This window comes from Oncorhynchus keta, chromosome 17, assembly GCF_023373465.1.
Source record: "Oncorhynchus keta strain PuntledgeMale-10-30-2019 chromosome 17, Oket_V2, whole genome shotgun sequence".
In the NCBI taxonomy this organism is placed as follows: Eukaryota; Metazoa; Chordata; class Actinopteri; order Salmoniformes; family Salmonidae; genus Oncorhynchus; species Oncorhynchus keta.
The window spans coordinates 10,485,760-10,502,940 of record NC_068437.1 but is presented as its reverse complement, the minus strand read 5'-3'; the positions used below and the strand labels follow the sequence as shown (position 1 = coordinate 10,502,940).

Here is a 17,181-nt window from a genome sequence, read left to right as displayed (position 1 = left end):
GGTAGAAGCTGTTCAGGGTCCTATTGGTTCCATACTTTGTGCACTGTGCGGTAAGCAGAGAGATCAGTCTATGACTTGGGTGGCTGGAGTCTATGACTTGGGGGGCCCAAAAGGCTAGGCCCTGCAGACAACCTCAATAGGGTTTCTTTGCGCCTCTATTCTTTTGGTGTAGTCATCTCCCCACTGCACATGGAGTGACGATAGAACGATGAGAAACAGGAGCAAGGTGATGGAGACAATTATTTTTGAACAGTTATCTTCCTATCTGACATCAAATAACCCTTGCTTTCAACTTCTTTATCCTAAATGTCAACAATACAACGTCTCCTCTATACTCTCCTTGCTCTTGTTTGTGTATTACAATGATTAATGTAACAGTTTTACAAAGTTATTTCTTCTCGGGTTAATCACTTAGAAAAAATAATTAGAGTACATGTCAAGAAAGTGTATAAAACTGTATTAAAAGTCATAACATGTACAATTCATTCCATATGCTTAACATGGGAAATGTTCACTTCCTTCCATAAGAGTTATTAAAAATATGAGATAAGCCCCTGCCTTCACCGGGGATATATTGTGCCACGTTCACGTTATATTGGAGTGATCGGAGGAACACAAGTACCCTTCTCACCATTGAAGACGAAACCGCGGCCATGTTTGTTGCCATATTCAGTGATGCATGAGACCAGAGTTTAGCATGTAGGAAAGATCGGGCTCCAGAGATCATACCGGAGTTTCCTCCTCCTTCCCAGTAGAAAGGTCGTATTTCAGAGTTCCCGACATGACGTGAACGAGGCAACACACAGGTTTCAGTAGAAGGTTAGGTGGTGGTTGACATGACTATCATCCAACTGGGCATACACTGCTTGACTCAAAATCGTTTCCAAGTCGTTTCAATGTAATTACATTGAACCAACGTGGCATAGACGTTGAATTGACGTCTGTACCCAGCAGGATTGCTAAACAGACTACTTTTGTCTCTTAACTTTAACCTAACTAATCGTTAAAGAAAACGGTTGCATACAGCGCTTTCGGAAAGTATTCAGACCCCTTGACTTTTCCCCTTGACTTTACGTTACAGCCTTATTCTAAAATGGATTAAGTCTACACACAATACCCCATAATGACAAAGCAAAAACTTTTTTTTCGAAGACAAAAATATATATTTTTAAAAAAGTGAAATTTTGCTTTAATGTCAAGTCAGCTCATAATTGTGGCTACCTTAGCTGTTGCACTAGCTAACATGACACTGAACACTGACACTAGCGTATTGACATATTGGTAATAATGAATAATGAATAGACAGCAACGTATTCACCTACAAATATGAGTGTTTAGGCAAATAAATAGTTAGCTAGCTCGTTGACACCTTCATTGAGCAAAAGCCATCCACGAAGACTGTCGCTGCTTCAGAAGACCAGGTGCTTTCCCTCTCCGATGCTGACCTGACGAAAACTCTCAAAATGGTTAATACTCACAAAGCACCCGGCTCAGATGGCACCCCTGGCCCAGTCTTCAGAGTGTGTGTTGACTAGCTGGCGGGCGTCTTCTCGGACATCTTAAACCTGTCCCAGGATCTAGTCCCCACCCTTCATCTTGAAAACACACTATATGGGATACTTCTAGTAGTTGAAAACATTCAAAATGTATTAATAAATGTTTAATTTGATGCTGTGATGCCGTTAATAAAGATAAGACAAAACACGTAGAGAAGGTTGTTTAAGCTTGTGAAATGTGCAACACAACCAAATTACTTTAGGATAGTGAATACTTACACCAGGCACTGAATATGGGTGTGGTGCACTTGTGTGTGGATCTGACTTTTGTGGATATACACTTTTGTGTAAATCAATAATGGTCTGTGTTGAAGCTTCCGAAGTGTGCAGGGAGGGCCCTACGAAATGTTTGTTTTTTTCCCAGCCAGCCCCCCGTGAAAAGTGATGTTACTTCACATGCCTATATCATGCATGCACAATTCCTTGGTAACAATAAGAGTCAGTGACTCCTTCAGTGCCTTCACACCCCTTGACTATTTCCACATTTTGTTGTTACAAAGTGAGATTAAAATAAGCTTCATTTTTTGTCAACGATACTCTAAATTCTAACTTAATTTTTAACAATGGAAAATCAAACACTTCATATATCTTGATAAGTATTCAACCCCCTGAGTCAATACATAGAATCACCTTTGGCAGTGATTATAGTGTTGAGTCTTTCTGGGTAAGTCTCTAAGAGCTTTCCACACTTGGATTGTACAATGTTTTACGAGAATGTTAAAAAAATAAATCTTCAAGCTCTTTTTAGTTGGTTGTTGATCATTCCTAGACAGCCATTTCAAGTCTTGCCATAGATTTTGCCACTCAGGAACATTTGTGGTAAGCAACTCCAGTGTATATTTGGCCTTGTGTTTTAGGTTATAGTCCTGCTGAAAGGTGAATTTGTCTCTCAGTGTTGGAAAGCAGACTGAACCAGGTTTTCCTCTAGGATTTTGTCTGTGCTCACCTCTATTCTGTTTATTTTTATCCCCCCAAAAAACTCCCTAGTCCTTGCCGATGACAAGCAAACCCATAACATGATGCAGCCACAACCATGCTTGAAAATATGAAGAGTGGTACTCAGTGACCACGTTTACATGCGCTCAGTATTCCGGATAGTAGATCATATCCCTCTTAAGGTCTTATTCAGGATAAACTGTTTACATGAACCTTTGAAATCCCGCTCACAAATATCCATTTAACATGAATAAACACAATATTCCTAATTTAATTTCATATAGGTTAAATGGAATAGTAACTGAAATCTGGACACTGACTGTAGGCCTATAATCTCTCAAATGTAGTCGAATATAATATTAACTCCTGCAGAATTATGTATTTCTTGCAGAAAATTATACAAGAAATGTTAATTTTATCTCTGGAACAGGAGTGGAGAAATATGATTAATTTTTTTCAGCAACTCTTGAGAAAATGCTAATGTGCATTAAATTGTTATCTTTGACACTGTTATGCAAGCAGGCAGTATTTCAACCACAAAATATGCACCCAAATCGAACTGAAGTCTTTATCAGAAATATGTTTCATAGTTTTCTCAGCTTTTCATTTCCTTATAAACGGTTTCCACTGTTTTTAAATGATTGAATTTTTCACCCCGGTCCCCAAACTAAACAGACAACTTTACCTGTTTTAACTAGATTACTAATGCATTCATTCTATCAATGTAAGACATACAGGTGAGCACAACTTTAGTCTTCTGGGGCAACAAGTTATAACAGAAGAGAAGATGCAGGCATCTAACTATAGTTGACAACAACAAAAAATGACCTACCATAAGTCGGAAATTATAAAACAAATGTTGAAAATTATAATCAGAAATGTTTCTAAATTAGGGGTAAAAGTAGCCTAAGCCAGTAAACTATACGGTCCAATACAGCATATCAGCTAAATAGATTGTGTATTGAACTGCGCAGGTAGCCTGCTGCTTGAAGTGAAAAGTCACCATTGCTCTCATGGTGAAATCCCTGAGCGGTTTCCTTCCTCTCCGGCAACTGAGTTAGGAAGGACACCTGTATCTTAGATTAGATCACATTAGATCACATTCAAGGTAAATGCTGCAGATTCATTTGAGAAATGTCCTATAAAATGTCAAGCCACTCACTATAGCTTGGTTTCTGACTGAATCTCAGCCTAGGTCTATTATTATTTAGTCTCTTTACAAGGATAACAATAACATGTACAGGAAGTGACCAATTGAATTACAATTGGCAAAATTATTAGTTTTATTTAAATTCACATTGGTCACAAAAAAATAAACCAATACAAAACCTCAAAAGGTGAGCGTGTAGCCATTTAAACCCTGATCTTGCTCACGGTAGGCAACTTGGGACTTGTGACATGGAATGCTGCTGTAACTTCACCACTGGTGTAAAGACTAATGCTTAAGTATTAGAACTTCTGACATACTGTTACATCGACAGGTGCATTTGGGAAGCATTCAGATCCATTGACCTTTTCCACATTGTTACGTTAAAGCCTTATTCTAAAATGGATTAAATCGTTTTTCTCTCATCAATCTACACACAATAGACCATAATGACAAAGCAAAAACTGGTTAATAAATGTTGGCAAATAAATAAATATAGACCCTTTACTAAGTACTTTGTTGAAGCACTTTTGGCTTTTTGGGTATGACACTACAAGCTTGGCACGGCTGTACTTGGGGAGTTTCTGCCATTCTTCTCTGCAGATCCTCTCAAGCTGTCAGGTTGGATGTGAAGCGTCTCTGCACAGCTATTTTCAATCTCTCCAGAGGTGTTCGATTGGGTTCAAGTCCGGCCTCGATGTTCGATTGGGTTCAAATCCGGCCTCTGGCTGGGCCACTCAAGGACATTCAGAGACTTGTACCAAAGCCACTCCTGCATTGTATTGGCTGTGTGCATAGGGTCGTTGTCCTGTTGGAAGGTGAATCTTCGACCCAATCTGAGGTCCTGAGCACTCTGGAGCAGGTTTTCATTAAGGATCTTGCTGTACTTTGCTGTGTTCATCTTTCCCTCGATGCTGACTAGTCTCCCAGTCCATTCCGATGAAAAGAATCCCCACAGCATGATGATTCTACCACCATGCTTGACCATGGTGCCAGGTTTCCTCCAGACGTGACGCTTGGCATTCAGGCCAAAGAGTTCAATCTTGGTTTCATCAGACCAGAGCATCTTGTTTCTCATGGTCAGAGTCTTTAGGTGTCTTTAAGCAAACTCCAAGTGGGCTGTCATGTGCCTTTTACTGAGAAGTGGCTTCTGTCTGGCCCCTCTAACATAAAGGGCTGATTGGTGGAGTGCTGCAGAGATGGTTGTCCTTCTGGAAGGTTCTCCCATCTCCACAGAGAAACTCTTGGGTTCATAGTCCTCCCTGACCAAGGCCCTTCTCCCCCGATTGCCCAGTTTGGCTGGGCGGCCAGCTCTAGGAAGAGTCTTGGTGGTTTCAAACTTCTTCCATTTAATAATTATGCAGGCCACTGTGTTCATGGGGACCTTCAATGCTGCAGAAATGTTTTGGTACCCATCCCCAGATCTGTGCCTTGACACAATCCCGTCTCGGAGATCTACGGACAATTCCTTCGACCTCATGGCTTGGTTTTTGCTCTGACATTCACTGTCAACTGTGGGACCTTATATTAGACAGGTGTGTGCCTTTCCAATCAATTGAATTTACAAAAGGTGGACTCCAATCAATAGCCTGAATACTTAAGTAAATAAGGTAATTCTGTTTATAAAAAACATTTTTTTCTTCATCATTATGGGGTGTTGTGTGTAGATTGATGAGGAAAAACATTTATTTAATCCATTTTAGAATAAGGCAGTAACACAACAAAATGTGGGAAAAGTGAAGGGGTCCGAATACTTTCCAAATTAACTGTACACATAAAAAAAGGTACTATGACAACACTTCTCAGCGTGCATACATACATTTGCCCAGAGGGATCATGAGTAGTATCTCAGAAGTAAGAATGTGTGCAAAGAGTATATTGTAATGTACAGCATGAAACGATTTTAAGAAAGAACAGGGTCATGTTCATTAGGCACCAAATGGGAAAAAAAACTGGTTGAAACTCAGTTTTTGTATTGGTTTCAAATAATTGAAAAACGTTCAAAAAATTATGAACACGTCCCAGCGTTTAGTCACTCAGGATGCAACAGAAGACAAGAACGAAGGGTAGAGGCAAGGTTTTCAACAAACACACCTTCAGAACTCTTATAAAAACAATATTACCAACACACCTGATGTTTCTTTTAAGCCTGCAAAGTAAAAAACAAAAAACAAATGCCAAGTAAAATAGAAAATCCCCATATTTTTATAAACAACATTTTCAGAAACATACTAAACATAAGAAAGTAAAATAAAAAATATATATCACCCATCTTGAGTATTGCAACTCCATGATAAAAGGCTTGTAAAGACATTACTAAAACATCCCTCAGTGGAATCACTTTTCGACCTTGTGTCTAGTTCATTCTCCTCAAGGTACAGAACTTGTAAAAGTAGAGTACTAGCTCATCTTAAACTTCACAATGCATTACTTACAGTGTCATCTTACTGTATGTGTTTTGTCACATGTTTATTTGGGACTCTCTGACACGTGTGTAAAAGCATGATTTAGAACCATTTGTACTGTCAGAGCAGTAACCAATACAGTATGCATGCTTTTCTTGCACCTACTGTGCCCGCCTGTGGCAAAGTACGGTATTAAAACAAAGTGTCAAGTCCCTGATTTCACATATTTAAAAAGGACTGCCTTGTGGGCAATCAAACACACACACAGTATAACAAAACCAGATTTTTTTTTAAAAGCTCATATTCCGCAAATACTTTAAAAATTATAAATTTAGACAATTCCATCTATCAACTAGTCAAGTGTATATTCCAAAAATGGCAAAAAAAAATACAAATACAAAACACTAAAAACTATCATTTCTGTCTTCAAACAGAGGTGCAGCTTCTTGTTGAAGGGAGGGTAAAGGATGTGCGGCTTTGAGGTCTGTGCACGAATAGATAGGGCTCGTTAGGAGCCATTTACCCTTTCTTATACGTTGCCCACCCATGCCTGTGGTTCTTTAGAGCCACCCATGTCTAATCTGATCAGTGAAAGACTGCCTCATCCACTGTCTGTCTGGGAGTTGTCCTTCTGTGGTGGTGGTGGTGGCAGCCGTAGGAGGTTGGTAAGTGTTTGCCTTCTCGGCAGCGTCTGAAATTAGAACAAAAAGCCTTTAAAGCTCTGAGGTGAGGAAATTTGGGCACGCTAGTGTAACGGATGTGAAACGGCTAGCTTAGTTAGCGGTGCGCGCTAAATAGCGTTTCAATTGGTTACGTCACTTGCTCTGAGACCTTGAAGTAGTAGTTCCCCTTGCTCTGCAAGGGCCGCGGCTTTTGTGGAGCGATGGGTAACGATGCTTCGTGGGTGAGGGGAAGGTCCCTGGTTCGCGCCCGGGTATGGGCGAGGGGACGGTTTAAAATTATACTGTTACACTACCTCGAGCCCATTGTTAGGTGCGGCAGGTAGCCTCGTGGTTAGAGCGTTGTAACCGGAAGGTTGCTAGATCGAATCCCCCAAGCTGACAAGGTACAAATCTGTTGTTCTGCCCCTGAGCAAGGCAGTTAACCCACTGTTCCTATGCCATCATTGTAAATAAGAATGTGTTCTTAAATGACATCCTTAAATAAAGGATAAATAAGAAAAATTGGAACAGGTAGTCAAGTGTTTTAGGCTTGGAGGTCGAAAGATAGGGCTTCTTTGTATCCGTGCTATTATGGCTTCTGCGATAGCATGGGCAGCACCAATTTAGGGCTTCCTCTATTTTAAAGTAATCCATTTCTTCTTCTTCTAAACAAACTGAATAGGTGCATACTGCCACCTGGAGTGTGTTGTCTGAACATGTGTAAAGCCAAAGTTGGTGATTTACTCACTGCCACCTGCGGTTATGGAATGTTTGCTCATTGGCTGATTTCTCCTGATGACCTGGATGGAATTATGTGATCCTTCCTTAACCCATAGGACAAATTGTAAAAGTCCTCAATGGCGCTGCCCATGCTGAAACAGGCTTTGGGGCACAATTCTTTTAAATATATTTAACCTTTATTTATCTAGGCAAGTCGGTTAAGAACAAATTCTTATTTACAAAACCCTAAACGTGCACTCCTTGGGGTCCCCAGGCCAGAGGATGGGTACATGACGGACACATTGTTGTTTTGCCAGAGTCTCTGATGGCACAGCTGGCGCTACAGTACAGCGCCCTTAACCACTGCGCCACCCGGGAGGCCACTGGCATGCCTTCTTGTTTTTGTGTATATTATAATTATTTTTGTCACAATTGAACAACTATAACGTGCTTGGGCTGACTGACTACAGAGTCCAGACAGAGCTCACCCTGGACCCTGGTAAGTACGTGTGTCCTAATTACAACACCGGTCAGCTTAAAATCGCTTGCTTAATGCACACATTAATATCAGGTTATGGCCCAGTTAGTTAGCTAGGACCCCTAGACATAGCTTTGGTAAAAATATTCTATAGTCTAGGTAATTGGTTTCAAAACCCCATTCAGTCTCCTACATCTTTGGCCATGCCATCAGCAATAGAGTACCACAGTATGAGTCATAATACCCATAAAATCTAGCGGTCAAACTGGGATATGGTTCCAATCATTTACCCACCATTCATTTTTCCCATAGGGGTTTTTAGAAACACAAATAATGGCTGTTTCGTGTAGGCTTACCCTGGCGTGATGTTTTGATAACCGTGTAAATCTCTATGAGAACTGCAAAACAACAATGTGTCCGTCATGTACCCATCCTCTGGCTGTAGTTTGGCGTTTCACAAACTCTGTCCTGGGGATCCCAAGGGGTGCATTTTTCCCCCTCAAAAATCCCCTTTGGGGAAAATGAATGGTGGAATAACGATTGGAACCATTTCCCTGTTTGACCGCTAGGATTTATGACACAGGATTTATGACACACCCTGCATTCCAAACCGACCCCTAGCCACTCCCGTAGATCTGGAGGGATTGGATAGGAATACGCAAAATATGCCTTTTGATAGGCTGGATGTAATTTACGCCATATTATTCCCACCTATCCAGCCCCTTTAAATCTGTAGCAGTGTCAGGAGACGAGGAATTCGAGGCACATACAAATCCAGTGCTTGGATCACGATACCTCGTGGCGCCTAGACTCACTACAAGGTGAGGATGCGGAAGTACTTTTGTAATTTGGGTTAACTACCACTTTTTAAGACCACAGTTAATATAGTTACAGCTCATTCTATTTGTATGGTGCTGACCTGTGTTTCCAGCCAACGAGAAGTTAGTGACCGTTGCTCTGGCCCTCCTCAGGCCCGGGCCCGCCTTCTCCATATGCTCCGCCGAAGGCGGCCTCGTAGCCGGGGTCGTACGCCTCTTCCTTGATCGCCATCCTCTTAGCGTCCTCTGCAACGGGGAGAAAAACACACAATTCAATTCATGACTTTTTTTTTGTTGTCATTTTGAAATCAGCTCCTTCAGGTGACTATGACTACCTTGAGACCATGTGATGGGACAGGGCCGTGATGGGTTTTCATTTCATTCTTCAAAATGAAATGTCACATTGTACCTCATCATAATAAATGTACATTTTATATTAATTAGGTCAATGATGTTCCTGTTTGAATAGTCATTATAGCACTGCCTGCAGCACGTTCTCTTACCTTTGGCCAGTCCCAGGTCAAAGCTGTACTCCAACTCCTGAATCTCCTCAGATCGGGCCACGCCCCTGAGCTGGTCCCTCAATTCCCTCAGCTTGATGTAGAAGTGCACTTTGTCCTGGGCACGGGGAAACTGGGCGCAGCGGGCACTCGACGAGGGCATCAGATACAATGCCTGTATGGGCGAGGGCAGGGTTACATGGCACGGTACTGCCACCGTATGCTCAATGACCATAGTTAAATGTGAACAATTTCAAAGACCCTCAACTGTTTTGTTCGATTTGAATCTTTAGTCAAAACGGTGACATTTGGATCAGTTATTGTGAGAAAGCGCTTGATCCAGGAAGTACATCTTCTTTCAACTCTTCCATTTCTTTATCCTCCATTCATCATGAAATACAGTATCTGGAGCACCACAACAACATACACTACCAGGTAGCAGAGCCCTTACCACTTCACAGTCCGGTATCTTGTGTGGCTGCAGACCAAAGTCAAGCTTCTTGGGCTTTTTACCAAACATCTCTCTGCAGAACATTTCATAGATACCTGAAAATAAACAGAATGTCAATGGTTAATATCGAATTTCAACAGAAAGTCCTGGCCACTGGAATTTCTCCTACTTAGCAGGGATGTGTAGCTACTTACATTTTCCATTGAAAACAGCTATGAGGGGCTTGTACTTTTTCAGCTTCTCAACAAGAATTAAGGCGCCCTCGCGTAGCTCTTTGCTGTGAAGAAACAGAAGATTTGAGTCAAACATTGTATTCCATCTATGCTAATTCAGCTTGCTTGTGGCCACTGTTCAAGACAAATGTCTCTGCATCCTCCCACTCTTTTTTCAGCACATTGCAGACTGACTTTAGGTATTTTATTATGTTCTTCCTAAGCTTACGTTGACAGGTCCTTGCTTCCAGGCGTTGTCCTTGCCACCATGTTGGTGAAGCCGATCTTGTATTTCTCTGGCAGGCTGGTGTCGCTCATGTGGTTAAGCTGCTCATCAGTGAATCCGGACAAGAACAGGCACTTCCCTGAAGAGGATAACTACTCATTAAATTCATTGTACCATTATTTTTCTGAAATTGGGGTGAAAATCTGTATTCTCTGCGCACTAAGCGTACAACTGCATCATCCTGTTTGGCATGAGTAACATAACATTGACTTGAATGTAAAGTTTAGCAATTTATTTGATTCATAAATGGGGTTAGGGTCATGAAAGAGCAGACAAAACAAATACTGAGAAGGAAGATTTATGATGTTTTCAAAGTAAGAGACTGAATAAATATGCAAAGCAACTTACAGAAATGGTTTCCATGGCCAGGGAACCATCGTCCAACATAGGCTGCCACGAGCCCTGGGTTGATTCCAATCTAGAACAAAAAAGTTGCATTTTATACTACCGTTTTTTCTCATTTAGAGCACGCAAGACAGAACATTTTGCAGCTGAAAATGAAAATGAGCATTTCTCATTGGACAAATCAAGTAGCTCCATTGTCTGGCGCACATCAAAAAATGTCTGGCACAAAGCGACAAAAGCGGTGAACTCACGATAACATAGTCCAGGTTGTAGTCAAGGATGTCGGTCAGAGTTCTACTCATGACCTCATCCTCAGTCATGCCTTTGAAGCGGTCCCTTTTCTTCTTGACCTTCTTGAAGGTCTTGTCTATTTTCTCCTGCGTGCTGTCTGCCTCTTGACCCTCCTTGCCTTTCTTGGGCTTGGGTCCCGGTTTGGCCTTGGGTCCCGGTTTGGCCTTGGGTCCCGGTTTGGCCTTGGGCATTTTGGGTGGCTTGGGTTCCTTTGGTTGTGCCGTTCTCCCTCGCTTTTTTGCTGGAGCTGCAAGAGGGAGAGATCTTCCAATCACCTTGCTGTGAGCCTTCACACTAGCCTCGACTGTCATAGGAACACTAATTTGTTCGATGAAGCATTTGTTTTTAAATCTGTGGGGAAATGCATCAAAGAACACTTCGCCCACAAATTAATCAACTTTAAATCCATCAGAAATACATTAAGGCTCATGTCCATTATTGAATAAAGCTCTGCGGGAATAAAGAACCAGGGTACCTTTCGCTATGTTGGCGGGCTCTTGCAGTGCCATGGGCTCATGACTGACAACCATATGAGCCATGACCCTCTGTCTTGGTCCCTCTGTGTAGTGAGGGTGAGGACTGTGATGGTGGTTGATGCCCGGCTACTGCCCCTGTAGAGCTTGAAGCTGTTGAGTAGACTGAATCCTGAAAAAAGGAAGACAAAAAAAAAAAAAGGCCCACATTGTTAATTATATAACTGAAATACACTGACTATGCCAAACATTAGGAACACCTTCCTAGTATTGTGTTGAAATCCCCCCACCTCTCTCTCGGAACTGCCTCAATAAGTCATGCCGACTCTACAAGGTGTTGAAAGCGTTCAGGGATGCTGGCCCATGTTAACTCCAAAGCTTCCCACAGTTGTGTCAAGTTCGCTGGATGTCCTTTGGGTGGTGGACCATTCTTGATACACGCGGGAAACTGTTGAGCGTGGAAAAACCCAGCAATATTGCAGTTCTTGACATAAACCGGTGCGCCTGGCACTTACTACCATACCCCGTTCAAAAGGCACCTTCTGAATGGCACACACAACCAATGTCTCAACTGTCTCAAGACTTAAAAATCCTTATTTAACCCGTCTCCTCCCCTTCATCTACACTGGGTTGAAGTGGATTTAACAAGTGACATCAATAAGGGATCATAGCTTTCACTTGGATTCACCTGATTGGTCTGTAATGTTTTGTATACTCAGTGTATATTCTAGTACAGGGTTTCCTCTTGTCGGTCCTCGGGACCAAAGTTTTGGTTTTTGCCCAAGTACTACACAGCTGATTCAAATAGGCAACTAATCATTAACCTTTGATAATTTGAATCAACCGTGCATTGTTAGGGCAAAACCCTAAACATACACCCCTTGGTGAAAAAATATATTAGTATATATTTGTACTTTAGATTTTTTTTTTTTTAATGTAGCCACCCTTTGCCATGATGACTGAGTTTGGGGAAAGCTGTAGTGACACCTGTAAAACAAGTACATCATACCCTCCAGGACAGATTCAGAAACTTCAAAAGGTACCAGAATGTCCATTGCTCGTGTTTCTTGGCCCAAGCAAGTCTCTTCTTCTTATCCTTTAGTAGTGGTTTCCTTGCAGCAATTTGACCATGAAGTCCCGATTCACGCAGTCTCCTCTGAACAGTTGATGTTGAGGTGTGTCTGTTACTTGAACTCTGTGAAGCATTTATTTGGGCTGCAATTTCTGAGGCGGGTAACTCTAATGAACTTGTCCTCTGCAGCAGAGGTAACTCTGGGTCTTCCTTTCCTGTGGCGGTCCTCATGAGAGCCAGTTTCATCATAGCACTTGATGGTTGAAAACTTCTTCAGGATTGGTGGGTCCCCTGCGGGACGGTTGAGCTAACGTAGGCTAATGCGATTAGCATTGTAAGTAACAAGAACGTTTCCGAGGACATAGACATATCTGACATTGGCAGAAAGCTTAAATTGTAGTTAATCTAACGTCACTGTCCAATTTACAGTAGATATTACAGTGAAAGAATACCATGCTATAGTTTGAGGAGAGTGCACAATTTTGAACATAAAAAGTTATTAATAAACAAATTAGACACATTTGGGCAGTCTTGATACAAATTTTTGAACAGAATGCACGATGGGACAAGAACATCCCCGACGGCCAAACCCTCCTCTAACCCGGACAACGCTGGACCAATTGTGCACCGCCCCATGGGCCCTGTCGCGGCCGGCTGTGACAGAGCCTGGACTCGAACCAGGATCTCTAGTGGCACAGCTAGCAATGCAATGCCTTAGACCACTAGGCCACTCGGGAGGCCACAGAGAGATCCTTGATGAAAACCTGCTCCAGAGCGCACAGGACCTCAGACTGGGGCGAAGGTTCACCTTCCAACAGAACAACGACCCTAAGCACACAGCCAAGACAACGCAGAAGTGGCTTCGGGACAAGTCTCTGAATGTCCTTGAGCAGCCCAGCCAGAGCATTGACTTTAACCTGGTCCAACATCTCGAGAGACCTGAAAATAGCTGTGCAGCGACACTTCCCATCCAACCTGAAAGAGCTTGAGAGGATCTGCAAAGAATGGGAAAAACTCCCTGAACACAGGTGTGCCAAGTTTGTAACGTCATACCCAAGAAGACGCAAGGCTATAATGGCTGCCAATGGTGCTTCAACAAAGTACTGAGTGAAGGGCCTGAATACAGTTTTGACATGTTTTATTATCTAAAATCCTGTTTTTGCGTCGTCATTATGGGGTATTGTGTGTAGATTGAGAGAGAAAAAATATAGAATAAAGCTGTAGCATAGCAAAATGTGGAAAAGTCAAGGGGTCTGAATACTTTCCAAATGCATTGTGTGTACACAGACACACACACACGACCAAAAGTATGTGGACACCTGCTCATCAAACATCTCATTCTGGGAAGGCTTTCCACAGGATGTTGGAATATTGCTGCGGGGACTATTGAGATCAGGCACTGATGTTGGGCGATTGGGCCTGCCTCGTGGTCGGGGTTCCAATTCATCCCAAAGGTGTTCGATGGGGTTGAGGTCAGGGCTCTGAACAGGCCAGTCAATTTCTTCACACCGGCCGTCAAACCATTTCTGTATGGAACTCTTTGTGCACGGGGGCATTGTCATGCTGAAACAGGAAAGGGCCTTCCCCAAACTGCTGCCACAAAGTTGGAATCACAAAATAGTCAAGAATGTCATTGTATGCAGCAGCGTTAAGATTCCCTTCCCCAGACCATTATTCCCCCTCCACCAAAATGTCCAGTTGGCACTGTGCATTCGGGCAGGTAGAGTTCTCTTGGCATCCGCCAAACCCAGATTTGTCCATCGGACTGCCAGATGGTGAAACGGGATTAATCACTCCAGAGAACACGTTACCACTGCTCCATAGTCCAATGGAGGTGAGCTTTACACCACTCCAGTCAACGAGCATGGTGATCTTAGGCTTGTGTGCGGCTGCTTGGCCATGGAAACCCATTTCAAGAAGTTCCCGATGAACAGTTCTTGTGCTGAGGTTGTTTACAGAGGCAGTTTGGAACTCGGCAGTGAGTGTTGCAACCGAGTACAGGCGCTTCAGCATTCAGTTGTCCCATTCTGTGAGCTTGAATGGCCTACCACTTCGCGTCCGAGCTGATGTTGCTCCCTGATGTTTCCCCTTCACAATAACAGCACTTACAGTTGACCGGAGCAGCTCTAACAGGGCAGAAGTTTGACGAACTGAATTGTTGGAAAGGTGGCATCCTATGACGGTGCCATGTTAAAAATCACTGAGCTCTTCAGTAAGGCCATTCTACTGCCAATGGAGATTGCATGGCTGTATGCTCAATTGTATACACCTATCAGCAATGGGTGTGGCTGCAATAGCCAAAATCCACTCATTTGAAGGGGTGTCCACATACTTGTGTGTTTGTATATGCATGTATGTATGTCCAGTTGAAGTCGGAAGTTTACACACACCTTAGCCAAATACATTTAAACTCAGTTTTACAATTTCTGACATTTAATCCTAGTAGAAATTCCCTGTCTTAGGTCAGTTTATTTTAAGAATGTAAAATGTCAGAAAAATAGTAGAGAATGATTTATTTTAGCTTTTATTTATTTCATCACATTCCCAGTGGGTGAGAAGTTTACATGCACTCAATTAGTATTTGGTAGCATTGCCTTTGAATTGTTTAACTTGGGTCAAATGTTTCTGGTAGCCTTCCACGAGCTTCCCACAATAAGTTGGGTGAATTTTGGCCCATTCCTCCTGACAGAGCTGGTGTAACTGAGTCAGGTTTGTAGGCCTCCTTGCTTGCACACGCCTTTTCAGTTCTGCCCACAAATTTTCTATAGGTTTGAGGTCAGGGCTTTGTGATGGCCACTCCAATACCTTGACTTTGTTGTCCTTAAGCCATTTTGCCACAACTATGGAAGTATGCTTGGGGTGATTGTCCATTTGGAAGACCCATTTGCGACCAAGTTTTAATAGATCGACATAATTTTCCATCCTCATGATGCCATCCATTTTGTGTAGTGCACCAGTCCCTCCTGCAGCAAAGCACCCCCACAACATGATGCTGCCACCTCTGTGCTTCACGGTTGGGATTGATGTTCTTCAACTTGCAAGCCTCCCCTTTTTCCTCCAAACATAATGATGGTCATTATGGCCAAACAGTTCTATTTCTATTTCATCAGACCAGAGGACATTTCTCCAAAAAGTACAATCTTTGTCCCAATGTGCAGTTTCAAACCATAGCCTGGCTTTTTTTATGGCTGTTTTGGAGCAGTGGCTTCTTCCCTGCTGAGCGGCCTTTCGGGTTATGTCGATATAGGACTCGTTTTTACTGTGGATATAAAAACTTTTGCACCCGTTTCCTCCAGCACCTTCACAAAGTCCTTTGCTGTTGTTCTGGGATTGATTTGCACTTTTCGCACCAAAGTACGTTCATCTTTAAAAAAACAGAACGCATCTCCTTCTTGAGCGGTATGAGAACTCAACACTGTTGAAAATATTTTGAGGGGACAAGCAGTCATCCACACAGCTTTTCTTTTCCTTATGGTGGATTTACTTTGTTAGTCTGATCAATATTCATATTGACATGATTATTCATTCTGATTTGGATATAGCACATTTCCTGGTCATTGTCTGGCATTGTAGGATGAATACGTCAGCTAGCAAGTGTCAGGGAGAAAAGTCAAAAAGGATAAATGTTGTGCTAGACTAGTGTCGCTTTAGTAACTTGTTTGTCAACCAATTAAACAATCACACATTCTACCCCTACTTCGTCTATAGTGTACTTTCAATCAAAATATAAGCCATTATGGATACCTAACGTAAGCTGGCTAATATAGCTATGCTAACTAGCTTGGTTAGCTATTCCGCTAAATAGCATGGATGAATGACTTGCTAACTAGCAATGAGCCGGTTCGCTGTCCAATGAATACAAATCGTATGTAACGTTAATTGACCAAATGCATACATACCTCTTACAGATATGGTTGAATGTGTTTATTATTTTTCTTGAAAACGATTGTACTCTTATCAATTTCCCTTTGGACTTGCTAGAGCAAGCAACAAAGAAAGAGATGCACGTCAACTTTGACATGGGACTATACCAACATTATTAATAGGGAAACAAAGTAAAAACGTTCTTCTCCTGAAATAATACGTCAACTTTTAGTGCATGTATAATGAACATTTATATTGACATCCGGGATTCATGCTCATTATAATATGAACTGAAAAAAATATACATAACCCAAGCCACATACCCCCCCCCTTATCAGCGTTGGTTTGCTCTACGGACTTTTAAACTCGCGAGGTGGTTTTCCATTGGCTTCCAACCCTCTGACCACATGCAAGCAGGCAAGGTCGCGGTTTAATATGAATTCGCGCCATGAGAATATGCTTTTAGTTTTTCTTGTATTCCCGTTTCGTGAGCGAATTCAAGCAGATGGTGGTAACAAATTTTATAAGCCTTTCTGGTGGGCCTATTTTGTCCTGCTTAGTGACACGCGCCTTTGAGTGTTGGCCACATGAGAAAAGAAAAGCTCCTATTCAGCTAGAGAAAATAAATGACCGAGGTGTTTTTGGCGTTACTTATAGGCCTACTATGCTACAGTAGGCATATATGCTATTATATTCGGTTCTGTTTAATACTAATTAATCATTGTGATCTTGCAAGACATTGATTTGATTGAGCTTTTATCTAACTTTACTAAATGAACACCATTGTGAGAAGTTATACTCTTCTATTTTTAATAATAATGTAATGACCTGACTAGATCATAAATGAACAATTGTCCAGACAGAGGCTTGAGTTTGCGAATTGACGAACATCAAACATCTCAAAGGCTGAACAAAGGCTGAACCTGGTCTTAACTTCCAATGCTCCACCCCCCTGCCCAACCCCC

General features: G+C 42.1%; 1 protein-coding gene across 1 annotated transcript; it reads right to left on the bottom strand.

The window, feature by feature from the left end:
- Positions 1-3,730: 3,730 nt before the first annotated feature.
- On the bottom strand, positions 3,731-16,409 carry tdg.1 (thymine DNA glycosylase, tandem duplicate 1). The gene is made up of 10 exons (XM_035790593.2): positions 16,252-16,409; positions 11,283-11,452; positions 10,768-11,054; positions 10,520-10,589; positions 10,115-10,250; positions 9,868-9,950; positions 9,674-9,768; positions 9,226-9,397; positions 8,824-8,968; positions 3,731-6,735 (listed from the first exon to the last, which is right to left on the bottom strand). Exons 2-9 carry the CDS (start codon positions 11,344-11,346, stop codon positions 8,847-8,849), a joined length of 1,029 nt encoding a protein of 342 aa, XP_035646486.1. The 5' UTR covers positions 11,347-11,452; positions 16,252-16,409; the 3' UTR covers positions 3,731-6,735; positions 8,824-8,846.
- Positions 16,410-17,181: the final 772 nt, after the last annotated feature.